This window comes from Diplotaxodon limnothrissa, linkage group LG23 (assembly GCF_057381915.1).
Source record: "Diplotaxodon limnothrissa isolate DT_005_m linkage group LG23, D_limnothrissa_male_GT1.1, whole genome shotgun sequence".
Taxonomy (NCBI): Eukaryota; Metazoa; Chordata; class Actinopteri; order Cichliformes; family Cichlidae; genus Diplotaxodon; species Diplotaxodon limnothrissa.
In genome coordinates this window covers 84,947-107,680 of record NC_140617.1, presented here as the reverse complement: position 1 = coordinate 107,680, position 22,734 = coordinate 84,947, and the positions used below count along the sequence as shown (strand labels likewise).

Below are 22,734 nucleotides of genomic sequence, written 5' to 3'. Positions count from 1 at the left end.
TGAACACATTTGACCTTTTTTCTGTAAGTGTCCAAAAAGAAACACACAAAATCTCGTTTTAGATCGTTGCAGTTTTAATGCAATTTGGAAAATCTACACATACTTCAGGACACATTTGAGGAAAAAAAAGTTTACAAAGTGCACACTGGTGTAGTCATCATCGGGTAATGGGTATAAATAAAATAGGGTATTATAAAATATATATATGAATATTTTGAAAGCTTTTGTTCTATACAGTTTGAAGTATTAGAAAATAGCCGACAAGGCTTCAGCTTTTCAATCGTACTCAAACGATTGAGTGAATTTACTGAGCTTCCTGTAACTGTGAAAATGTTTTCTTTCATTATTAAATTAATTTGTTTTTCACACAATGTAGATGTGACCAAACAGATGCACGTACAGTCGTACTGATTTGCTCCATAGAGGTTACTGAAATATTCACAGTCAGAAGCACATTAGTGTCCAAATACAGCACCCGACCGGTGGTGTGCACGCCGACCGATAACCGTGACCCGTGGAGCATATCTGCACCACAGGATTCAGGTGTGTTCACTGCTTTTAGAAGAGCCTGACATACAGCAGACCCTGTTGTGTCTGGGCCTTTGCACGTCTCTCTGCTAATCATGAAGAATCGTCTTTTTTTTTTTTTTTAGATTAACAGTCAAATCTACAAAATCACAAAAAGAAGGGAAAAAATTACAAGTGGCTATTCAGATTGAAAACTGTTCCCGGGGTACCAACACAATTATAAATGAATAATTGAGAAGCTGATTATCAAAACATCGGCGCATAAACCTCGGCTGTAGTTTGCGCGATCTTGCAGTGACGTGGCACCGAACTGAGGAATGACTGACTCCGTGAGAGCTGAACTGTGGAGCGATGAAGAACAGGATCTTCACTGCTCAGGCTGCAAATACTGCTTGGTGAACTCCTCCAGCTGTTTCTCCAGGTCAGTGGCTTTATGTCTGCACACATCGTGTATAAAGAGAAATACTTGACTTATTACCTTCTTGGGTTGAGATAACATTTTGTGATATCTGTCATGTAGAACTCAACTACACGTTTCCAATTACTGTTATCATTCATTTGATCTGAGACGTTAACGTTCCCCACACTGGTTCCTGATAAATTCCCAGACAGACACTTTACTTTTCCCGTTATTCCCGATAAGAGAGGGAGCTGGACTGACCGCAGGCTCTTGGAGCGGCTCTGGATGCTCTCCAGCTGATCGATCTTCGCTGTCAGTTGACGGATTTCTGCCTCCAGCTCTTTCTGCGTCTGGTCCACCTGCTGACAGAGCCTAGCAAAGGTGGTTGCCATCTCCCTGGTAACACAGAGGGCACAGTGTGGCACTGCTTATTTATTTAGCTCTGTTACAGAGGGCGGGGCTGAGCTGTGTAGGTTTAAATTAGGAAAGGAGGCAGGAGGAGGGAAGCAAAAACCATGAGGCTATAACCTGTTCATGCACACAGAAGAGCAAGTGGCAGAAATGATTTTTAGATGGTTCACAGTGCACACCGTCAGCTCACTGGATAGACAGATGATATGAAAGGCAGCACACTTACTGTTGGACTTGTTTGCTACAGTTTGCACTCGTAAGGCTGACCATGAGCTGCATTTTATCGGATGCATAGTCCACAAACTGCCGCTTCAGAGCACGCTCCTTTGCCTTCGTGGTCCAAGTGAGTCTCTCGTATAGGTACAGCAGGCCATAGAGAGAGGCTGACAGGGCGATCAGCCTCCAGCCAACGGTTCTCCACACCTGAGAGAGAGTAGGCAGGTGAAGCATGCTTATTTTGCTGTTTCAGTGGTGGAAGCTTAGATTAAACATGTCGAGTTCAGCACCATGTATTTGCAAATACTACTCTTCTCTCTATAGGTTTACAAAGACGGTCGTCTAAACAATCCTTTTGAGCTACAATGGAACAAATATCAACCATTTTTAACAGGAAAATGTTAAACAGGCTAAAATGCACATCACAAAGTTGGGAGTACATGGTACATGTTAGTTCAGTGGTGGCAAACATAAGGCCTGAATTTCGTTGGACACACAGTTTTGGACATTTAGCTGAACTTTACATTACTTTTGATTTCTGAATACTGGAACGCCCTGGTCCATAACAAAGCTCAGGGAGTGCAACAAATAAAAACTCAATGTCAAGACAGTTTCTTACAGTTAAATATGTCCAATCAGAGTTCATATTGTTCGACTGTCCACTATTAACTGAGAGGTTAAAATGAGACCTGGGTTCTCGGGCTCCTTTTATTAAAACAGGTTCAAACATCTTTGACAGTGAAACCAGTGCTGTGGTTAAGAGCAGCTTCTTCTATTTCTTTCTTCTTTTTATTGTAAATCACTTTTGTTTGAAATGTGCTAGATAAAAAAAATGGACTTACTGTCTTCCTTACTCACACACCATATTTCATATGTTGGAATTAAAAACGACCTCAGACACAACATACCACTCCTCCAACGACCAGTACGCCCATTGAAGTGCGGGAATTGAGGGAAGCGATGGCTACTATCAGGTCCTCCTGGGTCATGAGGGCTGTCTGCTGGTTGGGCACTGCCACGGTCGTGGGGGGCGCAGAGGAGGAGGGTGTTTGGGTCTGAGGCAGTGCTGGGAGAGGTGTCTAAGGAATGACAAGCAGAGTTTTTCAGAATAGGATGTGAAAAAGTCTCATTACAATAATAATTCTTGATTGGTGCGCACCTGAAAGTTCTGGTCCACCAGTCTAAGAGCTCTCTCTGCATTGGCAGATCCCAGAAAGCGGTGGACTAACGCTTTCCAGCCCAGCGAAAACTTAAACTCAATGTCTTCCTGGAAGTCGCTGCAAAGTGTGGCGCAGTTTAGGTCGTAACTCATGTCAAACTTCCTGCTGTTCATCAGCATGGACACCTGGCTCTGGGTTGAAGAGGGAAGCAGAGGGAGCATGCTCTCTGGAAAGGGAGAATCCCAGCATAAAATGAAGAGAAGGCATATTTGGACACTAAGTGGGCAGCCCTTCAAAATGAGGACATTCACATTTGGACACATTTGGAGCTGGTATAATTTTAGGGACCTGCTGGGCTCAAAGTTAAGAACCAAATATGACACGTTTGTGTTGCACTTTTCCTTACAAGGAAAAAGAGAAACCGATTTATAGAACAGCTCCGGAAGTCTTTTCATCAGAGGGCACATTAACACCTTTACAACATCACTGTCACCGAGCACAGCTTGCATGCGTGCATGACAGTGACGCATTTGTCGCATAATGGGGCATGGAATGACGGCATTCAGCGAGGAGGGTAAATATAGCAGTGATCAGGGTGTAGCAGACATCAGCCTGAAGGCAAAAAGGTTCTGACCAAGTTTAGCAATGCTGCGAATGAGTGACGGAGCGAAAAAATGCTGCCCTGAAGCCATTTTCTAATAAAAAATACCCATTTCTTAAGAGATGAAACCATTTTCAGAAATTGCGTTAACGACTTCAGCTTTTATATTGCAACATTGCAAAGGAGCTCTTATTCATTAGCATCCGTGTTACGTGAATTACCTATCATGTATTCCTGGGTGGACTGAACAGAGGCGTTGACAGCATTGGAGCAGCGGAAAGCCAAATTCTTGCCCATCCCCTCCTCCACGTGACCCAGCAGCTCCTGCCAACAGCAACAGGGGTCAGAGGTCAGATGGAAAAAAGGATCTTTGCACGCATGGCACTGTCACAGTGTTTATGCAGACTTTGCATCTGTTATTCCACTAAAACTGAAACTGGAACACTGTAGTGCTAAAGCTAGCAGATGCTAAATGCTTTCAGAGGCCTGTCAGATAAAGTTAAACTAAATGTGTGTAGTACACAGTGTAGCAGAGAGAAACTTCAGCAAGTAGTATGTACAGGCAGTTTATCTGCTTGGTGACTCAATGTGTAGCAGACAACTTTAATGAGCATCGATTGTTGACCCTTACAGCCGGCTAAGCAGAACATCATTTTATTGGCTTTTATTTCGTCTGAGGTGTTTTTATGCTGCCTTTACTTACAGACTTGTACATTTTGAGGACCTGAGGTGAGGGGTGGAAGTCACAGTGGAACTCATCAACAATTAAATGAAGGCGACAGATCTCCTCCCCCATGGCGGTGGAAACCTGGATAAAACGCAACATGGGAGCTCAAGTTGATCTAGTCAGTGACACACAATGGAGCTTCCTCTGGTTTCTGTCCAGGCATCAAGAAGTTTTTCCAATTTCAATATCAGCGAAATAAAGAAGAAAAAAAAACCAATTACAGTTTTATTTTTGCATATAGAGGTAATTAAGTTACTTTCATTTAAAGGAGAAAGGAAACAGACAAAAGCTCTGTTAATCAGCTTGTCACCTGCTGACTCTGAGAAAGTGATCCATGCGTTTATTTCATCCAGGCTTGACGACTGTAATAGTCTTTATTTCGGTACCAGCCAGGCTCTGCTCTTCAGCTAGTTCAGGATGCTGCAGTCCGACTCCTGACAGGCGCTCGTAAACATGACCATATCTCTCCAGGCTCGTTTACACTGGCTTCCAGTGCATTGTAGAATTGATGTTATTGCTTGTTTTTAAGTCTCTAAATGGATTAGCTCTGTCATACCTCTCTGACCTTTTAACTAAAAATACTGCAAACAGATCTCTCAGGTCAGCTGATAAGTTGCTTCTGATTGTCCCTAGCAGCAGGCTACACACAGAGCAGACTTTGGATCAGTCTGCCTCTTCAGATTAGGATCTCTCCAACACTTGACATTTTTAAAGCCTGTCTCAAAACACATTTTTACTCTCTAGCTTTTACTCATGACTGAGTGTTTTATTCTCTGTGCGCGTTTGTTCTACTTGTTACTTTTGTTACTATGTACAGCACTTTGGTCAACATGTGTGGTTTTTAAATGTTGCTTACAAATTGATTGATTGATTGATTGATATAATATTTGCTATTTGCTGACCTACTGGCATTTATAACATCTGATAAATTTATCAGCTGATCTAAAGAAGAGACAGGTGAAACACCCTTCAATCAGGTGTTGATTATGCATAATTTGGCCACCAGAGGGCACCCTGCCATCTGCTGTTGGCAACGTGTTTGCTAATAAAAGCAGACAGCGTGACCAAGTTCATAAATAAACGAGAAATCTGTTTTATAAGCAGAAAAAAAACCTCTTAGCTGATATATAGTATTATCTGGCTCCTTAAAAACTATGATGAGATGAAACACCTAAGTGATCAGCAGATAATTAGCACTGCATGTGTTGGTGTAATCACAAAGTAAATATCTGAGGTTGGAGATCCTTCAGGGTAGAAAAAAATCAATTTCTCCTTTTGTCAGTGTTACCTTGGACTCCACGTCCTCACTGATCGCCTTGATCTTCTTTTTAATTTCATCGACTAGCAGGTTGAGTTGATTCTTGACAAACTCCAGCCGATCCATCTGATACTCTCTGTCCTCCAGTGCCGCCACTCTGAAGACCCCCACCCCCCAAACAGGAAATGCTGTCACACATGCAAACTAGCAGGTAAATAACTTGACAGTAAAACGTTGATTAGACCTGCACAGCAGAAAGAAGCAAAACAAAAAACAAAAAACAAAAAAAACACATGTTGACAACTCAAATGATCACATAATTTTTCAGCATGCTGATGTTTTATCTCTAGAAACCCTTCAGCTGGAGGAAGATCAGACATTATAAGTAAAGAAAACGTAGTGGGCGCTCACCTCTTCTCCGCGGCCTCGATGTGGATGGCATCCATTATGCTCTTGACTTGTTCTGTGATCTGCTTGGCCCTGATAGTGTGCTGCTCAAACTTTGTTTTCACTGCTGACTGCGAGATACACTCCTGCGAGGCCATAACACACAAGTTACTGTGACATTTACTGTGGCTGCTGCTGGACGCCGTGCGGGAACTTGCACGCCACCAGGGACGAATGTAGGACAAGATAAACACCTGCTACGTTTGACTTAAAAGAAGAAGAAAAGAAATGGAAACACAGGTGTGGAAACGACAGCAGCAGAGTGCGTATCTTGTGTCACGCAGCCCACATTTGGTCACAGTAGTGTGTTGGTGATCTCACAACAAAATTAAGAAATAAAAATCAACATATTAAGTGAATTTAAACACAAACGCAACAGAATGAAGGAGGAAGTGCAACATAGATAAGTAGGAATTTATGTCATGTTGGGATTTAAAGTAGCTGTTCTTCATTTTAAGTTAAGTAAAGAGTATCGCGATGACTTACTGGAAACAGATTCCTGACCCTGACAGAAGCAGCTCTCTAACGATATAGTAAATCTACGTCATCAGAACTGTGCTTTCTTTGTTTTTCTCACAGAGCACTTTTTGTTTCCCCTTTCCCAGCTGTATGATGATTTGTCTGATATGCTCTCTTCCAAACAATTCCTCCTTTATTGGGCTATTTCAGGTGTAAAGGAGGAGGAGAAGTGTATGCTAACTTGCTAACTGCCTACTTTAACATTTTCCTATGTTGGATGTAATCTGATGTTCCAGCATCCATCACTAACAACCCCAACAGCCAGACCAAGCTGCCAGTGAAGCCAAATGTCTCTTATTCTATGTGCTTTTATTCCCAGGATCTATACAGTAAAATACAACAAAAAACAAAATACCACAATAAGATGCAAAATTAAAAAAAATAAATAAAAAAAGCAGCAATAGAAAACTCAATGAAAAAAATGTGGAATAAAACAAACGGCTGCCCTCACCTAAGTGAATCTAGATTTCAGCAATGAAGACGCAGGTTGATGTAAAAAAGGCGCAGCGAGTGGACGGCTCTGCGGGAGTCAAAGTCTGAGCAGCTGGCTGCTTCTGTCAGCTGTTACTGCTCGAGGGAAGACTCACGCCGACTCTTGGTTTTTTTTTTTTAAACATCGAAACACACAGACTACTACTACTTTGAGCTGGCAAAGGAACATCTGAAGATTTCTTATTTGTTCCACAAATGTTAGCAGACTTATGCAACAAGCTAAGTTCTGCTTCTTGTAGAGCAGCCACTCTTTTCTTCTCCTGCTCACAATGAATGAGGAAACAATCTCAGTTAGCTTAGCGGTGAGTTCCCTTCTTTCTTCAGCGGTAATTTCTGACGATGCGCTAACTGCAGCTCTCAGCAGGCATCCATGCAACCTAACGTTTCTTTGAATCCTATATTTGTAACGACTGAAACATCCATCCAACACTCAGTTTGTTAGTAAACATTGGAATATACGCTTCAATGTATTCGTTTTCCTAAACGCACACAAACACACCTCAAACCTCCTTTCAAAGCACTGAAACTCCTTCAGTCTCTCCTGGAAGCCCTCAGCAAGAGCGCCACCTGTTGGACAATTTAATCACATTAGAAAGATCATAAAGTTCTGAACATGACTGCAAAAATGCACGCGTACAATACTTTGACTCACATCGGATGTAAACATCTAAACCTCTAATTTAATATTCATTCATAGTTCTGCTTTATATTGATATCAAGGCTTCTGCGTAACACTGGTGAACACACGTGTATGAAATCTGGGTAGTACACTTTGTTAGTCCGACCTTCCCTGTATCCTCACCTGATTCAGGCATGCCTTGTGCACGCTGCATACGGGAATTGAGCACCTCCTTTGCAGAGACAAAGAAAATGTGGTTGGGTGCCTTATCACTGTCCAAAACTTTGAGCTCATCCACCAAGAAGTTCACACAACGGTCTGTGTGCTGCTTCCTCACCTGAAAAAGAAGACACGCCACCTTCACGTATGAGGTTTTTTACATTATGTATTCTCAAAGTAACAATCTCTTTCATTGGAGGCTGATGACACAGCAATCCCATACTCACGTCCTCCATGTATTCTGGTTCATTTGCTGAGGCGTCCCAGCGATTGTTGAGGATGAAGATGTTCGGCTTTGAAAGACGCTCATTCACTTTGTGGAAAAAGTGCTTTTCCTAGAAGCAAAGAAGTTAAAGGACAGTCTGAGTAGTGCAGAACAGTAAAGACAGGAAGTCATTTCTTTCTTTCCAAAACAAAGCTCCTGCTTGATTTGACAGGGTGCAGACTGCAGGGGTAAAAATCCTCATGGTTTCCACACTTATGCAGAAATGGTAGCTTTATGTTTGCTACTCAGCCATCAAAGTTATTTACATAAATCCTCGATTTATATCTACAGAAAAGCCCAGAGTGGAATGCAAGTCTGCTTTGCCTTTAAGAACTGCAGCTGCGCTAAAGATCTCTGTGACTGGCTGTGTTTAGCTTCACGCTGCATGAATGTGCAGACAGAAAGAAGAGTGGGGTCTGTTTGTGGTCAGGCATAAACACTGGCTGGTTGCACTCTTATCAGCTCAGCATAGAGAACATCCACACGGCCCCTCTGGCACTCACAGAACTGGAAACTTGGAGTTCTTTAGCCGTCAGAATTGTTGTCTGAAGACCAACAAGGATACCCAATGGATTTACTTTGCCCAATGGATCATCACGGCCTTGCCGTATTGGTCCATTTGATCGACCTTTGTTGTTATTATTTATTTTATTTTCAGTTGTTACAGATGGGACAGACATGACTGAGGGATAGGAAAGGGAGAAAGAAAGATGAAGGAAAAGAAAAACAGAAGGGAAGCGGGACAGTGAGAAAGGGCACTTAAAAAGAGAAAGAAGAAAAAAAATCTCCCGGATCACCTGTTGAGAGGAAAAAGAGAAAACAAGCAAAAAAAAAAAAAAGCAACATACTAAACACAACACCATCACGTTAATCTAGCCAAGTGTAAACAGCAGTAAATACTAAATATTGAATGTTGTTGTGCAGCACATAGGAACGACAGTGCACAATGTGCTTGGAAATAGCAGCCAATAGAGGTGTAGTTTGTGTCTATGAACAGTGAACACCTGCATGCACACCTGTGTGGATCAGCGCGCTTGTATTCAAAAGGTTTCCCCATGTAACGGTCTGCTAGAGGATGTAGAGGGCCATAGCCCCGTCCCCCAAGGCATGAAGCAGGCATGGAAGAGATCCAGGCCCCAGACATCCAGAGGCCCCAGAGTACGAGAGTCCAAGGAGGACCACTGGAGTGTGGGAAGAGCTGAGGAGAGCCCTAGATGAGGGGTCACCCAGTAGCCACGGAGCAGAAGCCAGAGGGGGCTGCGGTGGCGTGCCCGCCGGCTCTGCCGGCAGCCAGCTGTGCCAGAGTGAACCGAGCCGCAGGCCCAGAGGCCGGAGGCCCCCCTTTGCCCCGGAAGAGACCTGACCGACCAACAGGCACCAGGCCCCGCCAAGTAGTCACCGGGAGTGAGCTGGTACATGCCTGAGCGCCCAGCCCCGGACACCAAGAACCACCAACGCACCGACCCCTGAGGGCATCAGTTACCGGCAGGGAGTGTGGTGAGGGGAGATAGGCCTTTGGAGGACACCATCCACTTAAATTAAAAACTTAGAGGCTTATAGAGCAATGACGGGTGACAACGGGCCGACGGACACAGCGACCCTATCATCTAATAGCTATCAATATATGCATTAATATACATTTAAATTTTCTTTGCAAGCTCCTTTGAATACATTTAAACAAGTAACTGACAAAGAAAGAGCAGATAAAATATCAGTAACTAACAAGCCTAATAATGGTTTTAATGACTGACACAAGCATATAGGCAATCTGAAAAAAGCTGACTAGACAGATCAGATAAGATGACAGGTGCTGGCAATACGATGACAAAATTCAGAGCTGAATTACAAGCGGGAACAATGAGGGAATTTCTTTGATCAATCCTTAAGTGAGTGGCGCTCACCCATGGAGCTGTTTCGATGATTTAAAACGTTATCCGGCCTTTTCCCCAGCTCGGGTTATTCCCTATCTACGCATGAAAGTGCCGCTGCAACTAATTATTGAAACAGAGTGACACCAGGACAGCAGCCAAACATGAGTTTGATGTGTGTGAGACACTTTACCGTGTTCATGAGTGTAGACTCCGAGTTTGCCACCAGCACAAAAACATCAGCATCCAGGCAAAACTTGTCTATCCAGCTGTCCAGCTCTAACGTGACGTCTGTTCCGGGGCTGGAAGTCAGAAGGGAGGTCAAATACACCAAATGTACGAGATAGGTGGACTTTTCAGATGCGAAGATCTGATCCTGTTACCTGTCTACAAGCACCAGGTCATCTCGCAGCAGAGCACATTTTGTCTTTGGCCAGAAGACACGTACTAGGCAGCCGGCATCCAGGCTTTCATCCATGAGAAGCGCGTGAGCCAGCTGGTTCACGGTCTGCAGACAGGGAGGAAATCCACTGATCTTAGGAATATTTACACAAAAAGTTTATAGTAATGCAAATGAAAATTATAGCACATTTTGCAGCCACCAAAATGTGTTAAAAACCACCGAAGGGTGCTGAATTGTCCCAAGAATCCATCAGAGTGTGAGAGAGTGTTAACAAAGCACCTTAGGTCTGTATGACTGGAAGAAAAGTGGCTTGTAGTGAAAAGTGCTTTGAGTGCTTGATTCGAGTAGAAGCGCATTATTTATAAATATGAGTAAATTTACCACTTGGAAACCCACCTAGCTTTAATCACTTGAGTTATAACACGTAAAAACACCGGACTGATTATTAGGAAGGTGAGACGAAGCCGCTCAGCTCCACACAGTAAACAAGACTGTAGGGTCTCCTTTAAATTTCAGACACCTGACACTGCAGTAAACAGCCTGCCTTCATGTCACATGTTCTTACATGGCTACAAGTTCAGCCTTTGCCCAGTTCAATTTGCATTCAACTGACTATTTACGTGGCTGTAGCTCACGAGGTAGAGCAAGCCAAATCAAATCAAATCAAATCACTTTTATTGTCACATCACATGTGCAGGCACACTGGCACAGCACATGCAAGTGAAATTCTTGTGTGCGAGCCCCACAAGCAACAGAGATGTGCAAACACAACAACACAAACGAGCAAAATACAAGAATGGCCAACCTGAAACTAATAAATATATGTACAATATATAATAGTGTATGCATTTCTGGATGTGTATACTAAATATTTTCCTACGTGTGTGTGTGTGTGTGTGTGTGTGTGTGTGTGTGTGTGTGTGTGTGTGTGTGTATACATACACATTTTTACAAATTAAATAGTAAAAAAAAAAAAAAAAAAAAAATTAATAATAATAATAATAATAAAATATATAAAATATACAGAGTTGAATATGTGCAGAACAAGTGGCATTTATATACAGTGTGGAGTGCATAATGTTGAAGCCATCGACTACCTGAAAGGTTTGTGGTTCAATCCCTGGCTGCTCCATTCTGCATGCTTGCAGACACATCGGAGTATGAATGTGTGTGAAGTTAGACAGAAAGCACTTACACAGAAATAAGTGCTGGTGTGAAAGCGCCATAGAAGAACCAGTCCATTTAGCTACTCAAGTTCTACATTTATCTGCAACTGTGAAAAACCAACAAGAATAAGAATGTATAGTATGATAGAAAGAGCGGCAAGCAGTGTGAGCAGATGCTCTGATTAACGACCACGGTGGCATTCTGGTGCGTGTGTTCACATAAACTTTGTCCTCGGTTTCTCTGGAGGGGATCAGCTGCACATAATTACTAGACAGAGCTCGCAAACTTCCAAAAACATTCTGCTGCCTCTGAATTAAACTTACCTTGACACTCTTCTTTTCATCTGAGCCGTCTGTCTTGAGGTAGGCCTTATCGTCATCGGTGCCCTCCACACTCAAGAAGCAGTTGGTGGTGTGGCCGATACCACTTGGCAGCACTCGATCCCTCAGCATGGCATTAATCACTGTGCTTTTACCATTACTGGTCCTGAGATCAACAAACAGATTCTTTACTTACTTATTTAACCTTTATTCACACAGGCGGTCCCACTGACACTCGAGGTCTCATTTGCAAGTGAGACCTGTTGTTGCTCAGTGTGCTCATAATTTTAAAAACTCATAAAGAAATGAAAGTGTTATGTACAAAGTTCCTGTTATTTTCAGCTAGTCCAGCTGCTGTATGGTGCAATTTATTGCCATCTGACTGAATTACTTTAATATAGGACATGCTTGTTTTGCTGTAACACATTAGTTTCACGGTCAAGTAACTACTCGAGGCACGTGACTCATAGTTAAAGAAAATGAAAGTAAAGACACACCTATCCACACAACAGGGAAAAGAGTGCTTTACATTCCCACGACTGAGAGCGTCACAAAAAAAAAACCCACTCTGGAAAATACCATTTAAGAATAGCACCGCTTTTGGTAGAGCATGTGTAAAGCATCATGGTTATTATAGTTCAACGAAAGTAAACATAAAAAGTAAAACTGGATGTGAAAACACCTCATTACACCGTTTATATTGTAATACCTGTTCTGATCTTCTTAAATCTCACAAACACATAACTGAAGTAAACCGATAATAAAAACTTTTTATTAATAAAATGTCATTAAATAAAAATAAATCTGGTCAACAGGTAGACTAACCTGCCAAAAAAGGCCACTTTCATGTGCCTGCGTGCCAGCACCTCCTTGATGACAGCCAGTTTGTCTCTATATGCCTTAATCTGCTCCTTCTGATCCTGAGTTGCGATGTTCTCCAAAACTTTATTCCCGCTGATGTCTGTCAGCACAAAAACACAGCATGAAGAAAAGCAAGTGCTGTGCGCCTCCTGCACCAACACTCCTGATTGACAAGAAGTCGGTGTTAGAAGCTCCCAGGCAAACTTCTCTCACCTTCCACAAACTCTGAAGTCTCCTTCACGTAGTGGAGTAGCTGCTCGAACACATCGCTTATCGTCTTCTTGGCCACAACAAAGTGCTTGAGAGGGGAAAACTCGCCCCGGGCCGAGTCTGTCCGTCTGAGTGGAGGCGCCGCAGCCATGCTGGTCAATCTGAAACCGGAGGCGTCAGCAAGGACAAACACACTCGTATCAGCGGGCACGAACAACACCGCAAACACAGTTTGGATCGAGCCGAAACACTTCTGTTGATCTTAATATTACAGTTACATAACTTAAGTATCAAAGTATCAAACTGCAGTGGATGGAAGATGGATTGTTTATTAAAAGTGTTTTAGCAAAGTTATCGAACAAGAGTTAGCAGTGACGCCGTGCATCTTCCTACACATTGCTACACACGGTGTTCAGATAGGTAGCTGTACACACATATGTCCGGCTTTTCTTGGTTAGTTATTAGCAGCTGTCACACTTGAAAATCTCTCACGGTGAGTGCTGTCCTGGAGGCTAACCGATTAAGCTAGGTCATGTTACAGGCAGCCGTAAGCTAGCATTAGCCCCGGTGCTACTTTTTTTCCTCACCGCTGTCCAAAGAGAGCCCGCGTCCTCTTCTCATAACACAAATAATATAGACCCGGGTGGACAATGCAGAGATCTCCTTTGCTTACTGGAAGATTGATTGCTGTCAGACTGGCCCGTGTGTTCACTGTAATGTCACAGCGCCAAGTTAGTTAGAGGAAGAAGTATGCTTCCGAAACAACTTTTCAAAATAAAATGCAGCTTTGACAGAAACACTAGAAAGTAGGGCTGGGTATCTCACTGATTTCAAGAATCGATTTGATTCCGATTCGATTCAATTCGATTCGATTTAAATCTGGGAAATTTTGCCTCAGACAGTCAGAAATATTATAATTCAGATCATTACATTTACATATTTTTCTATCTATAAAAAGGAAGCTGACACTTTCCAGACTTTATCAAAGGTGTGAGCATCACAGCAGATGCCTTTGTGTCAAAGTAGCTGAAGATAAAACACAGAAAAACATAAAGGGGATTTTCCTGGACTGGAATTTTATAAAAATATTCTGCAGTACATCAGAAACAAAAGAAAACCATTAATCAACATATGAACATTACCTCTGAAGTTAAACAGCGACCGACAGCGCTGTAAACAACGGTAGACTTGTGCGTAACAAGCAAGCGAATAATGCAGAAAACAGATTTTTAGACGGGAAACTGTTGTTGAAGTATACTGAGAGAGAGAGAAAGAAAGAGAGATGTGCATGAAGTGTGGTGGAAGCAAAACAGCAAAAGTCAGAGGGAATTCATGACGATGTTTTTATGAAGCGTAGTTTGGATCTTCTTTTGCTGCTGGTTTGGTCAATAATGTTTGGAGAGAGATCAAACTAACAGCTTTAGCTTCACCGCAAAAGGGCGTAAACACAAAGCGCAGACCCGCCGAAACTTCGGAATCAGCGAGCTGTCAGCTTTCAGCCCCGACCGTGTCCGTGCCGTCATGTGAGAGAAAGGCAACATCTCACTGATTCTGATCCGTCGGCGGGTCCGAGCTTTGTGTTTACATCTTTGTGCAGAATCTGTGTTCCTGCTCTCATTTACTGTTTTAGCTGTTTGGGGGTTCTTGAAATTTTGTGAGGTTTAACCTGAGATTCTGGCGTTTCGGGCAAAATAAATTTTAATGAATCGATATCACGTTATCCAAGCCAGAATCGATTTTAATCGATAAATCGATTATCAAAACCCACCCCTACTAGAAAGTACAGTACTGTAAATGTGACCGCTGCTAACTGATGTCGCTTTAGTTTAATTGCTGTTAAACTATGTGTGTTTTACTGTTTTACCGCTGCCATTGTTTTTAGAACTTAAACGTGTCACCCTTGAGAAACAATATCGACTCTATATATTTTTTCTCTTTGAAACCGCTTTAGCGGCCAATTGTCCTGACCGTTCTTTTATTTTCAAACTTTAAGTGTCTAGTCTTCCTGTTCTTCCATTTGACGCAGCCCCCGCCAGCGTCAGCTCCAGTCTCAGGACAGGGGGCGGAGATAAGTGACGAAACGGTTGTCCGGAAACAGCCAAACAATGAGCAAAGAATGTGTCCGACCCGGAGCTCTCCTTTACTGTAAACGCCTGTCCAGGATATACGATTTAAAAAACAGACTCTCTGCACATGTTTCTGCAAAAAACGTCTAAGCATTTAGTGAAAGTGAAGTGAAAGTAAAACAAACAAAAAAAAACACCCAGTGAAACTGAAAAAAATAAGCACTAAACCCGGTAAACCTGTTATTAAAACCAAATTAAACTAAAATCAAATTTAAAACGAAACCAAAGGTAAAAACCTTTGAAAAATGAAAATAAGACAGCAACTCAACCCAGGTTGATGTTTGTGCCCTATCCCAGTTTGATAGAGGTTACACACCATTTTTAGAATACATACAGTGCTGTGAACAAGTATTTGCCCTTTCTGTTTTCTTTTTCTTCTGTGTGTGTTTATTTGTCACACTTTCAGATCTTTTTCAGATCATCAAACAAATTTTAGCATTAGACAAAGATAACCAGAGTAAATACAAAATGCACTTTTTAGATCATGATCAAGAGTGGGGAAAAAAGCTATCCACGCTTGGCTCTATGTGAAAAAGGTCATTTGAAACCTAATAACTGGTTGTGCCAGTCTTGGCAGCAAGACCTATAATCAAGCAATCATTTTGGTAATTGGCAATGAGTCTTTCACATCAGTGTGGAGAAATTTTTGCCTACCTTCTTTGCAGAACATTTTTAAATCAGCCAAATTCAGGGAACGAACGGGGCGGACATACTTTGTCTGTATTTTCTGGTAGAAAGCAGAATTCATGGTTTCATCACTTACTGGAAGTTGTCCAAGTCCTGAAGCAGTAAAGCACCACCAGACCATCACACTACCACCACCATGTTTGATTGTTAGTATGATGTTCCTTTATGGAAAAGCTTCAGCTTTTGTCTCATCAATCCACAGAATAGTTTCCTAAAACTCTTGAGGATCGTCAAGATGTTTTTTTGGCAAATTTTGGCAGTCAAGCCTTTATGTTCCTTTTGGTCAGCAGTGGTTTCCTCTTTAGAGCTCTCTCATGGATGCCATTTTTCCAGTCTCTTTCTTATTGTTGAATCATGAAATCTGACCTTAACTAGGGCAAGTGAGGCCTGCAGGTCTTTAGATGTTCTGGGTTCTTTTGTGACCTTTTGAATAAGTCGTTACTGTCCTCTTGCAATTTTGGTCGGGAAGGTTCGTCACTATCCCAGGTTTTCTCACTGTTGTTCACTGGAGTCTTTAGAAAAGCTTTAGAAATGACCCTAACCCTTCCAGACTGATAGATGTCAATGACTTTGTTTCTCATCTGTTGAGTTTCTTTAGACCGTGGCATGATGTGCTGATTTTTGAGGTCTTCTTGCCAGCTTCACTTTGTCAGACAGGATCTGTTTTATTGATTTTTTGATTCATTATATCTGCCAGTAATCAGGCCTGAGTGTGAATAGTGACATTAAATTCAGCTTTCCAAACAAACACACAAAAAAGTCGTTAATCACAGTTAATTTACGATTTACAAAAGTAAGAGTTAACGACTTTTTTACAGTACTGTATACAGCCAAACTGGTAATCCCAGCAGCAGTTTGGTTACTAAAGTAAAGATTCAAGAGCTTTATTGTCAATACAGTAGTATACACAGTATACAGTGTACCGCAATGCTGTTTCACCCTAAGCCCCCCATGGTGCATTTATACATATATAAAGGATATATCTCCAAGAGATATAAAACTAGGAATTACAAATAAATAATAAAATTAAGGGATAAAAAGGTACTACACTGAACAAAAATATAAACGCAACACTTTTGTTTTTGCTCCCATTCCCCATGGGATGGACGTAGAGACCTAAAATTCATTCCAGATACACAATATAACCATCCCTCCCAAACAGTGGTCACAAATCAGTCCAAATGTGTGGTAGTGGGCACATCTGCTATATTGAGATAATCCATCCCACCTCACAGGTGTGCCACATCAGGATGCTGATCTGACATCATGAGTAGTGCACAGGTGTACCTCAGACTGCCCACAACAAAAGGCCACCCTGGAATGTGCAGTTTTGTCTCACAGCAAATGCCACAGATGCCACAAGCAATGAGGACGCATGCAATTGGCATGCTGACAGCAGGAATGTCAACCAGATCTGTCGCCCGTGCATTGAATGTTCATTTCTCAACCATAAGCCGTCTCCATAGGCGTTTCAGAGAATATGGCAGCACATCCAACCGGCCTCACAACCGCAGACCTCGTGTAACCACACCAGCCCAGGACCTCCACATCCAGCAGGTTCACCTCCAAGATCGTCTGAGACCAGCCACCCAGACAGCTGCTGGAACAATTGGTTTGCACAACCAAACAATTTCTGCACAAACTGTCAGAAACCGTCTCAGGGACGCTCAACTGCATGCCCGTCGTCCTCATCGGGGTCTTGACCTGACTCCAGCTCGTCGCCGTAACAGACTTGTGTGGGCAAATGCTCACATCCGATGGCGTCTGGCACGTTGGAGAGGTGTGCGCTTCACGGATGAATCATGGTTCACATTGTTCAGGGCAGATGGCAGCTGAGAATGTCCCAGTTCTTGCATGGCCAGCATACTCACCGGACATGTCACCCATTGAGCATGTTCGGGATGTGCTTGACCGGCGTATACGACAGCGTGTACCAGTTCCCACGAATATCCAACAACCTCGCACAGCCATTGAAGTGGAGTGGACCAACATTCCACAGGCCACAATTGACAATCTGATAGACTCCATGCGACGATGTGTTGCACTGCATGAGGCAAATGGTGGTCACACCAGATACTGATCGGTTCAAATCAAATCAAATCACTTTTATTGTCACATCACATGTGCAGGTACATTGGTACAGCACATGTGAGTGAAATTCTTGTGTGCGAGCTTCACAAGCAACAGAGTTGTGCAAAATACAATAATGTAAACAAGCAAAATACAAGAATGGCTACATCTGAAACTAATAAATATATGTACAATATATAATAGTATATGCATTTCTGGATGTGTATACTAAATATTTTTCTACGTGTGTGTGTGTGTACACATATTTTACAAATTAAATAGAGTAAACAATAAATAAAATATATAAAATAAAATATACAGAGTGAGACATGTGCAAAACAGTGGCGTTACTGTACAGTATGGAGTGCATAATGTTGAAGTTCCAGTAGTGAAGCTGAGGTGTCTATGACGTGTTCAGCAGTCTGATGGCCTGGTGGAAGAAGCTGTCTCTCAGTCTGCTGGTACGGGACCGGATGCTGCAGAACCTCCTTCCTGATGGAAGCAGTCTGAACAGTTTATGGCTGGGGTGACTGGAGTCCTTGATGATCCTCCCCGCTTTCCTCAGGCACCGCTTCCTGTAGATGTCTTGGAGGGAGGGAAGCTCACCTCCAATTATCCGTTCAGAGCACCGCACTACTCGCTGGAGAGCTTTGCAGTTGTAGGCGGTGCTGTTGCCATACCAGGTGGTGATGCATCCAGTGAGGATGCTCTCAATGGCACAGTGATAGAAGGTCCTGAGGATGCGGGGGCTCATGCCGAATCTTTTCAGTCTCCTGAGAAAGAAGAGGCGCTGCTGCGCCTTCTTCACTGTTTTGTTTGTGTGTACTGACCACGTAAGATCCTCAGCCAGATGTACGCCAAGGAACCGGAAGCTGCTCACTCTCTCCACAGCAGCGTCGTTGATGGTGATGGGGGTGTGTACTTCTCTGCACCTCCGGAAGTCCACTATCAACTCCTTTGTCTTTGCGACATTGAGGGTGAGATGGTTGTCTTGACACCAGTGGGTCAGGGCGCTGACCTCCTCCCTGTAAGCCGTCTCATCACCGTTGGTGATAAGACCCACCACTGTAGTGTCGTCCGCAAACTTCACAATGATGTTGGAGTTGTCAGTGGCCGTGCAGTCGTAGGTGTAGAGTGAGTACAGGAGAGGGCTCAGTACACACCCCTGTGGAGCACCAGTGTTCAGTGTGATGGGGGATGAGGTGATGCTGCCCAGTCTGACCACTTGGCGTCTGTCAGACAGGAAGCTAAGGATCCAGCTGCAGAGGGAGCTGCTCAGTCCTAGATCCTGCAGTTTCCTGTCCAGCTTCGAGGGAACGATGGTATTGAATGCTGAGCTGTAATCTACAAACAGCATTCTCACATACGTGTCTCTCTTCTCCAGGTGTGACAGGGCAGTGTGTAGTGTCAGGGCTATGGCATCATCAGTGGACCTGTTGTGGTGGTATGCGAACTGTAGAGGGTCCAGTGAGTCGGGCAGTGCAGAGCAGATGAAGTCCCTGACCAGCTTCTCGAAGCATTTGCTTACGATGGGGGTCAGGGCTACAGGTCGCCAGTCGTTCAATGAGGAGATGGTGGAGGATTTGGGTACAGGGACGATGGTGGCCATTTTGAAGCAGGCTGGGACTACAGACAGAGAGAGGGAAAGGTTGAAGATGTGCGTGAACACTCCAGCTAGCTGAGCCGCGCATGACTTGAGGACGCGGCCGGGAATCCCGTCCGGACCAGTAGCTTTGCGTGTGTTCACCTTCCTGAAGCACCTCCGCACATCCTCCTCAGACACAGTGTGCGCACTGACGTCATCCGCGGTGCGCACACTGTCCGGTCTCATGGTGTTCGCTGTGTCGAATCTAGCGTAGAATACGTTTAGATCCTCACACAGAGAGGCCGTGGTCTGCGGTGTGCTGGTTTTCCCTCTAAAGTCTGTGATCGTGTTTAGTCCCTGCCACATACTCCGAGGGTTGTCAAACTGTTGCTCCACCCTGTCCCTGTACTCACGTTTGGCTGCTTTGATCGTCTTCCGGAGTTGGTAATGTGCGTGTTTGTAGTCCGATGTGTTCGCGGAGGCAAAGGCGGTGCTCCGTGCCGCCAGTGCCGCGCGAACATCTCCGTTAATCCAGGGTTTTTGATTTGGGAAGGTTCTGGGTCCCCAGACCCCCAATAGCGCAAAAAACTGCACATTCCAGGGTGGCCTTTTGTTGTGGGCAGTCTGAGGTACACCTGTGCACTACTCATGATGTCAGATCAGCATCCTGATGTGGCACACCTGTGAGGTGGGATGGATTATCTCAATATAGCAGATGTGCCCACTACCACACATTTGGACTGATTTGTGACCACTGTTTGGGAGGGATGGTTATATTGTGTATCTGGAATGAATTTTAGGTCTCTACGTCCATCCCATGGGGAATGGGAGCAGTAACAAAGGTGTTGCGTTTATATTTTTGTTCAGTGTAATTACTAACTATACAATTCTATACAATACTATAATGGTAACTATAAAATATTAACTGTACGATAAACAAAGATAAACAAAGACAGGACAGAGACAATACAAAGTGGAATGTGCAGTAGGTATTGAATACCAGTTTCAAGTTATTGTCAGGATATTAACGAGACAAGACAAAGACGTGCAAAATGTGCAAATATAATATAATTTCGGTGTGTGTTCAGAACTCTGTGACTGAGTGTGCAAAGCATAGTGTTCCCAGGACCAGTTTGTAGTGGATTTGTGGTAGTATTTGTTGTTTTTGAGTCTTTTGATGATTATTGCAAGGTGTTTGTAGAGGTGTATGTTTATATCAGTCCTTTTGTGGTAGTGAGTTGAGGGCCCTGCCTGCTTGGGGGAAGAAGCTCTTGCAGTGTCTGGTCGTTACAGTTTTAATGCTGCGAAACCGTCTGCCAGATGGAAGGAGGGAGAATAGTGCATGTGAGGGGTGGAAAGTGTCCTTCACTATGCTGTTCGCATGTCGAATGATGTGTCTGTCACAGAGTTGGGAGATGGATGTGAGAGGGCCTCCAATGATCCTCTTTGCTGTCCTCACGATCCGCTGCGGAGACTTCTTTTCAGCGAGGGTGCAGTTCCCGTACCAGATAATGATGTAGCAGCAGAGGACGCTCTCAATGGTTCCCCGGTAAAATAATGTGAGGATAAGAGGAGGGAGACTGGCCTTCTTCAGTTTCTTAATGATAACGACTGTGTTTAGACTGTTCCCCCCATTCCATGTAAGGCCACCTGGGTTGGCTGGAAGACTGTTTACTTAGCCTGGCAGGATGAAGGACACTGTCTCAGCTGAACTCTGGACACACACACACATACACTGATATGCACACACTGATCCCCCCTCCCTTTCCAAACGCCTTCGATGCTTGTGCCGAGGAAGATGGCAGTCGACTGGACCAGCGCAGACATGCTGCAGGACCGGATGCGCTGTCTACACCGGCTCTCTCTCACCCTTTACCCGCCCCTGTTGCTTGTCTTGTGTTTCTATGGTGTATTGATAGTCATGTGCTTTTTGTGCTGAGGTGTTTTTTCTGTTATCAAACTGTTCTCCCACTAGGAGCTCAGTCTGAGTGGAGTTTTTTTTTCTCCTCCTCTTACCTCATGTTATGTATTTTCGTTGTTTTTTTCCTATCAGCCTACCTCTCTGACATGTTTCCCCAATGTGATGTTTGTGTAAAGTTGGTCAGAAGGTTCCTTTGTAAGTGCGCATGCGCCATTAGCGTGCTGCTTGCTGTAACCCTAATTTCCTTCGGGATTAATAAAGTATTCTGAAAGACGTTGTTGGGCTTTCCTCATGATGGTGGTTGTGTTCAGGTTCCAGGAGAGGTCAGCTGATATGTGCACACCCAGGAACTTGACACTGATGACCATCTCAACGGCAGATCCGTTGATGTGCAGTGGGGTGTGGGCCATTGAGCTCTTCCTGAAGTTAACAACCATCTCTTAAGTCTTCTGAACATTTAGAGACAGGTTGTTATTCTGACACCAGTCCACCAGGTGTTGTACCTAAACTCCACGATGTAAGATATTTTGTGCATCTGTCAGTTTCCAGGAACAGTGATCAGACAGAGTTAATCTGAAACCAGCTATATATCTGCAAACAGCTCCTTCTGAATGGGACAAAAGCAGGTAGGAAATGCCTGTGTGTGCGTGTTTATATGTGTGTGTCACTTTGACAGCTGGGACAAACTGCTATCAGTCAGCACAGCGGACAGTGAAATACCTCCACCAGGACCTCCAGCCTCTCGTTTTGTTTTGAGATATTCAAAATCTGCTCATCCTCTCAGGAACTCGTGTTCGAACCTCTTTTTTTCTCTTCTCTTGAATTTCTTTATGGTTTTGTGTGAATTTATGATGGGGAATTAAAATGGTGAGGAAGAAAAAGCTGCTGGTGTTTGAGTAAGTACTACTCTTGGACGCCTTTTCTCTTTAAAATGTTTGCTCAGTGTTGCCTATTTGGTCTGTAACCTCGATTTAGTTATTACAATATACTTCTGTCACATGACTTTATACATGTATGTTTCTGTATTTGTGGCAGCTCTCAGATGCTGATGCGGTTTTGATTTGGTGAATAATGTATGGACACTTATTTTCAACGTGTCTTAATACATACATACATTAATAATGAGATGGATATAGCAGCTGCTCTCCCAGGCAGATATTGATTTCATGCCATCCAAGTGAAATTTTATTCAACATTAAACTCTGACCTTGGGAAATATTCACACTGTAATCATTATCGTCCAGGAAAGAAAAATAAGAGAGAGAGGGAATTAAAGACATGAAATGACAGGTGAAATATTTTTTTCCTGTGTGAAATAACCTGTGCTCAAACTATTTTCTGTCAGCTTCCCTTTTGTGCTGCTGCTATTGTGGCAGCACAGGTGAAACAAGAGCTCATGTGCGTATTGTCTGTGCGAGCTGGTGTGTATTGTGCGTGCGTGTATGTATGGGTGACCTTTACATTGTGTTTTATCTAGCATTTTCTTGCTCTGGGAATTTTGTTATTTTCCCTTTCGAATCTTATCAGACTAGGAAAGGAAAGTGGAATTTCTCCATCTATTGGTGCAAAAGCAGTTTGTATTTATCAGCTGAATTGAAAGGATTTTCTCTCTGTTCTTCCTCTCTTCTTAGAATTTGTGGAAGCATGATGTGGG

General features: G+C 43.4%; 1 protein-coding gene across 1 annotated transcript; it reads right to left on the bottom strand.

The window, feature by feature from the left end:
* Positions 1-61: 61 nt before the first annotated feature.
* Positions 62-13,410, bottom strand: mfn1b (mitofusin 1b). Its single transcript, XM_085347495.1, has 18 exons — positions 13,279-13,410; positions 12,695-12,852; positions 12,446-12,581; positions 11,624-11,786; positions 10,114-10,238; positions 9,924-10,032; positions 7,825-7,932; positions 7,562-7,715; positions 7,259-7,326; positions 5,713-5,834; positions 5,332-5,458; positions 4,020-4,124; positions 3,538-3,640; positions 2,715-2,941; positions 2,464-2,634; positions 1,566-1,762; positions 1,190-1,324; positions 62-965 (listed from the first exon to the last, which is right to left on the bottom strand). The coding sequence occupies exons 2-18, from the start codon at positions 12,840-12,842 to the stop codon at positions 896-898; spliced, it is 2,268 nt and encodes a 755-aa protein (XP_085203621.1). The 5' UTR covers positions 12,843-12,852; positions 13,279-13,410; the 3' UTR covers positions 62-895.
* Between the last annotated feature and the right edge of the window lie 9,324 nt (positions 13,411-22,734).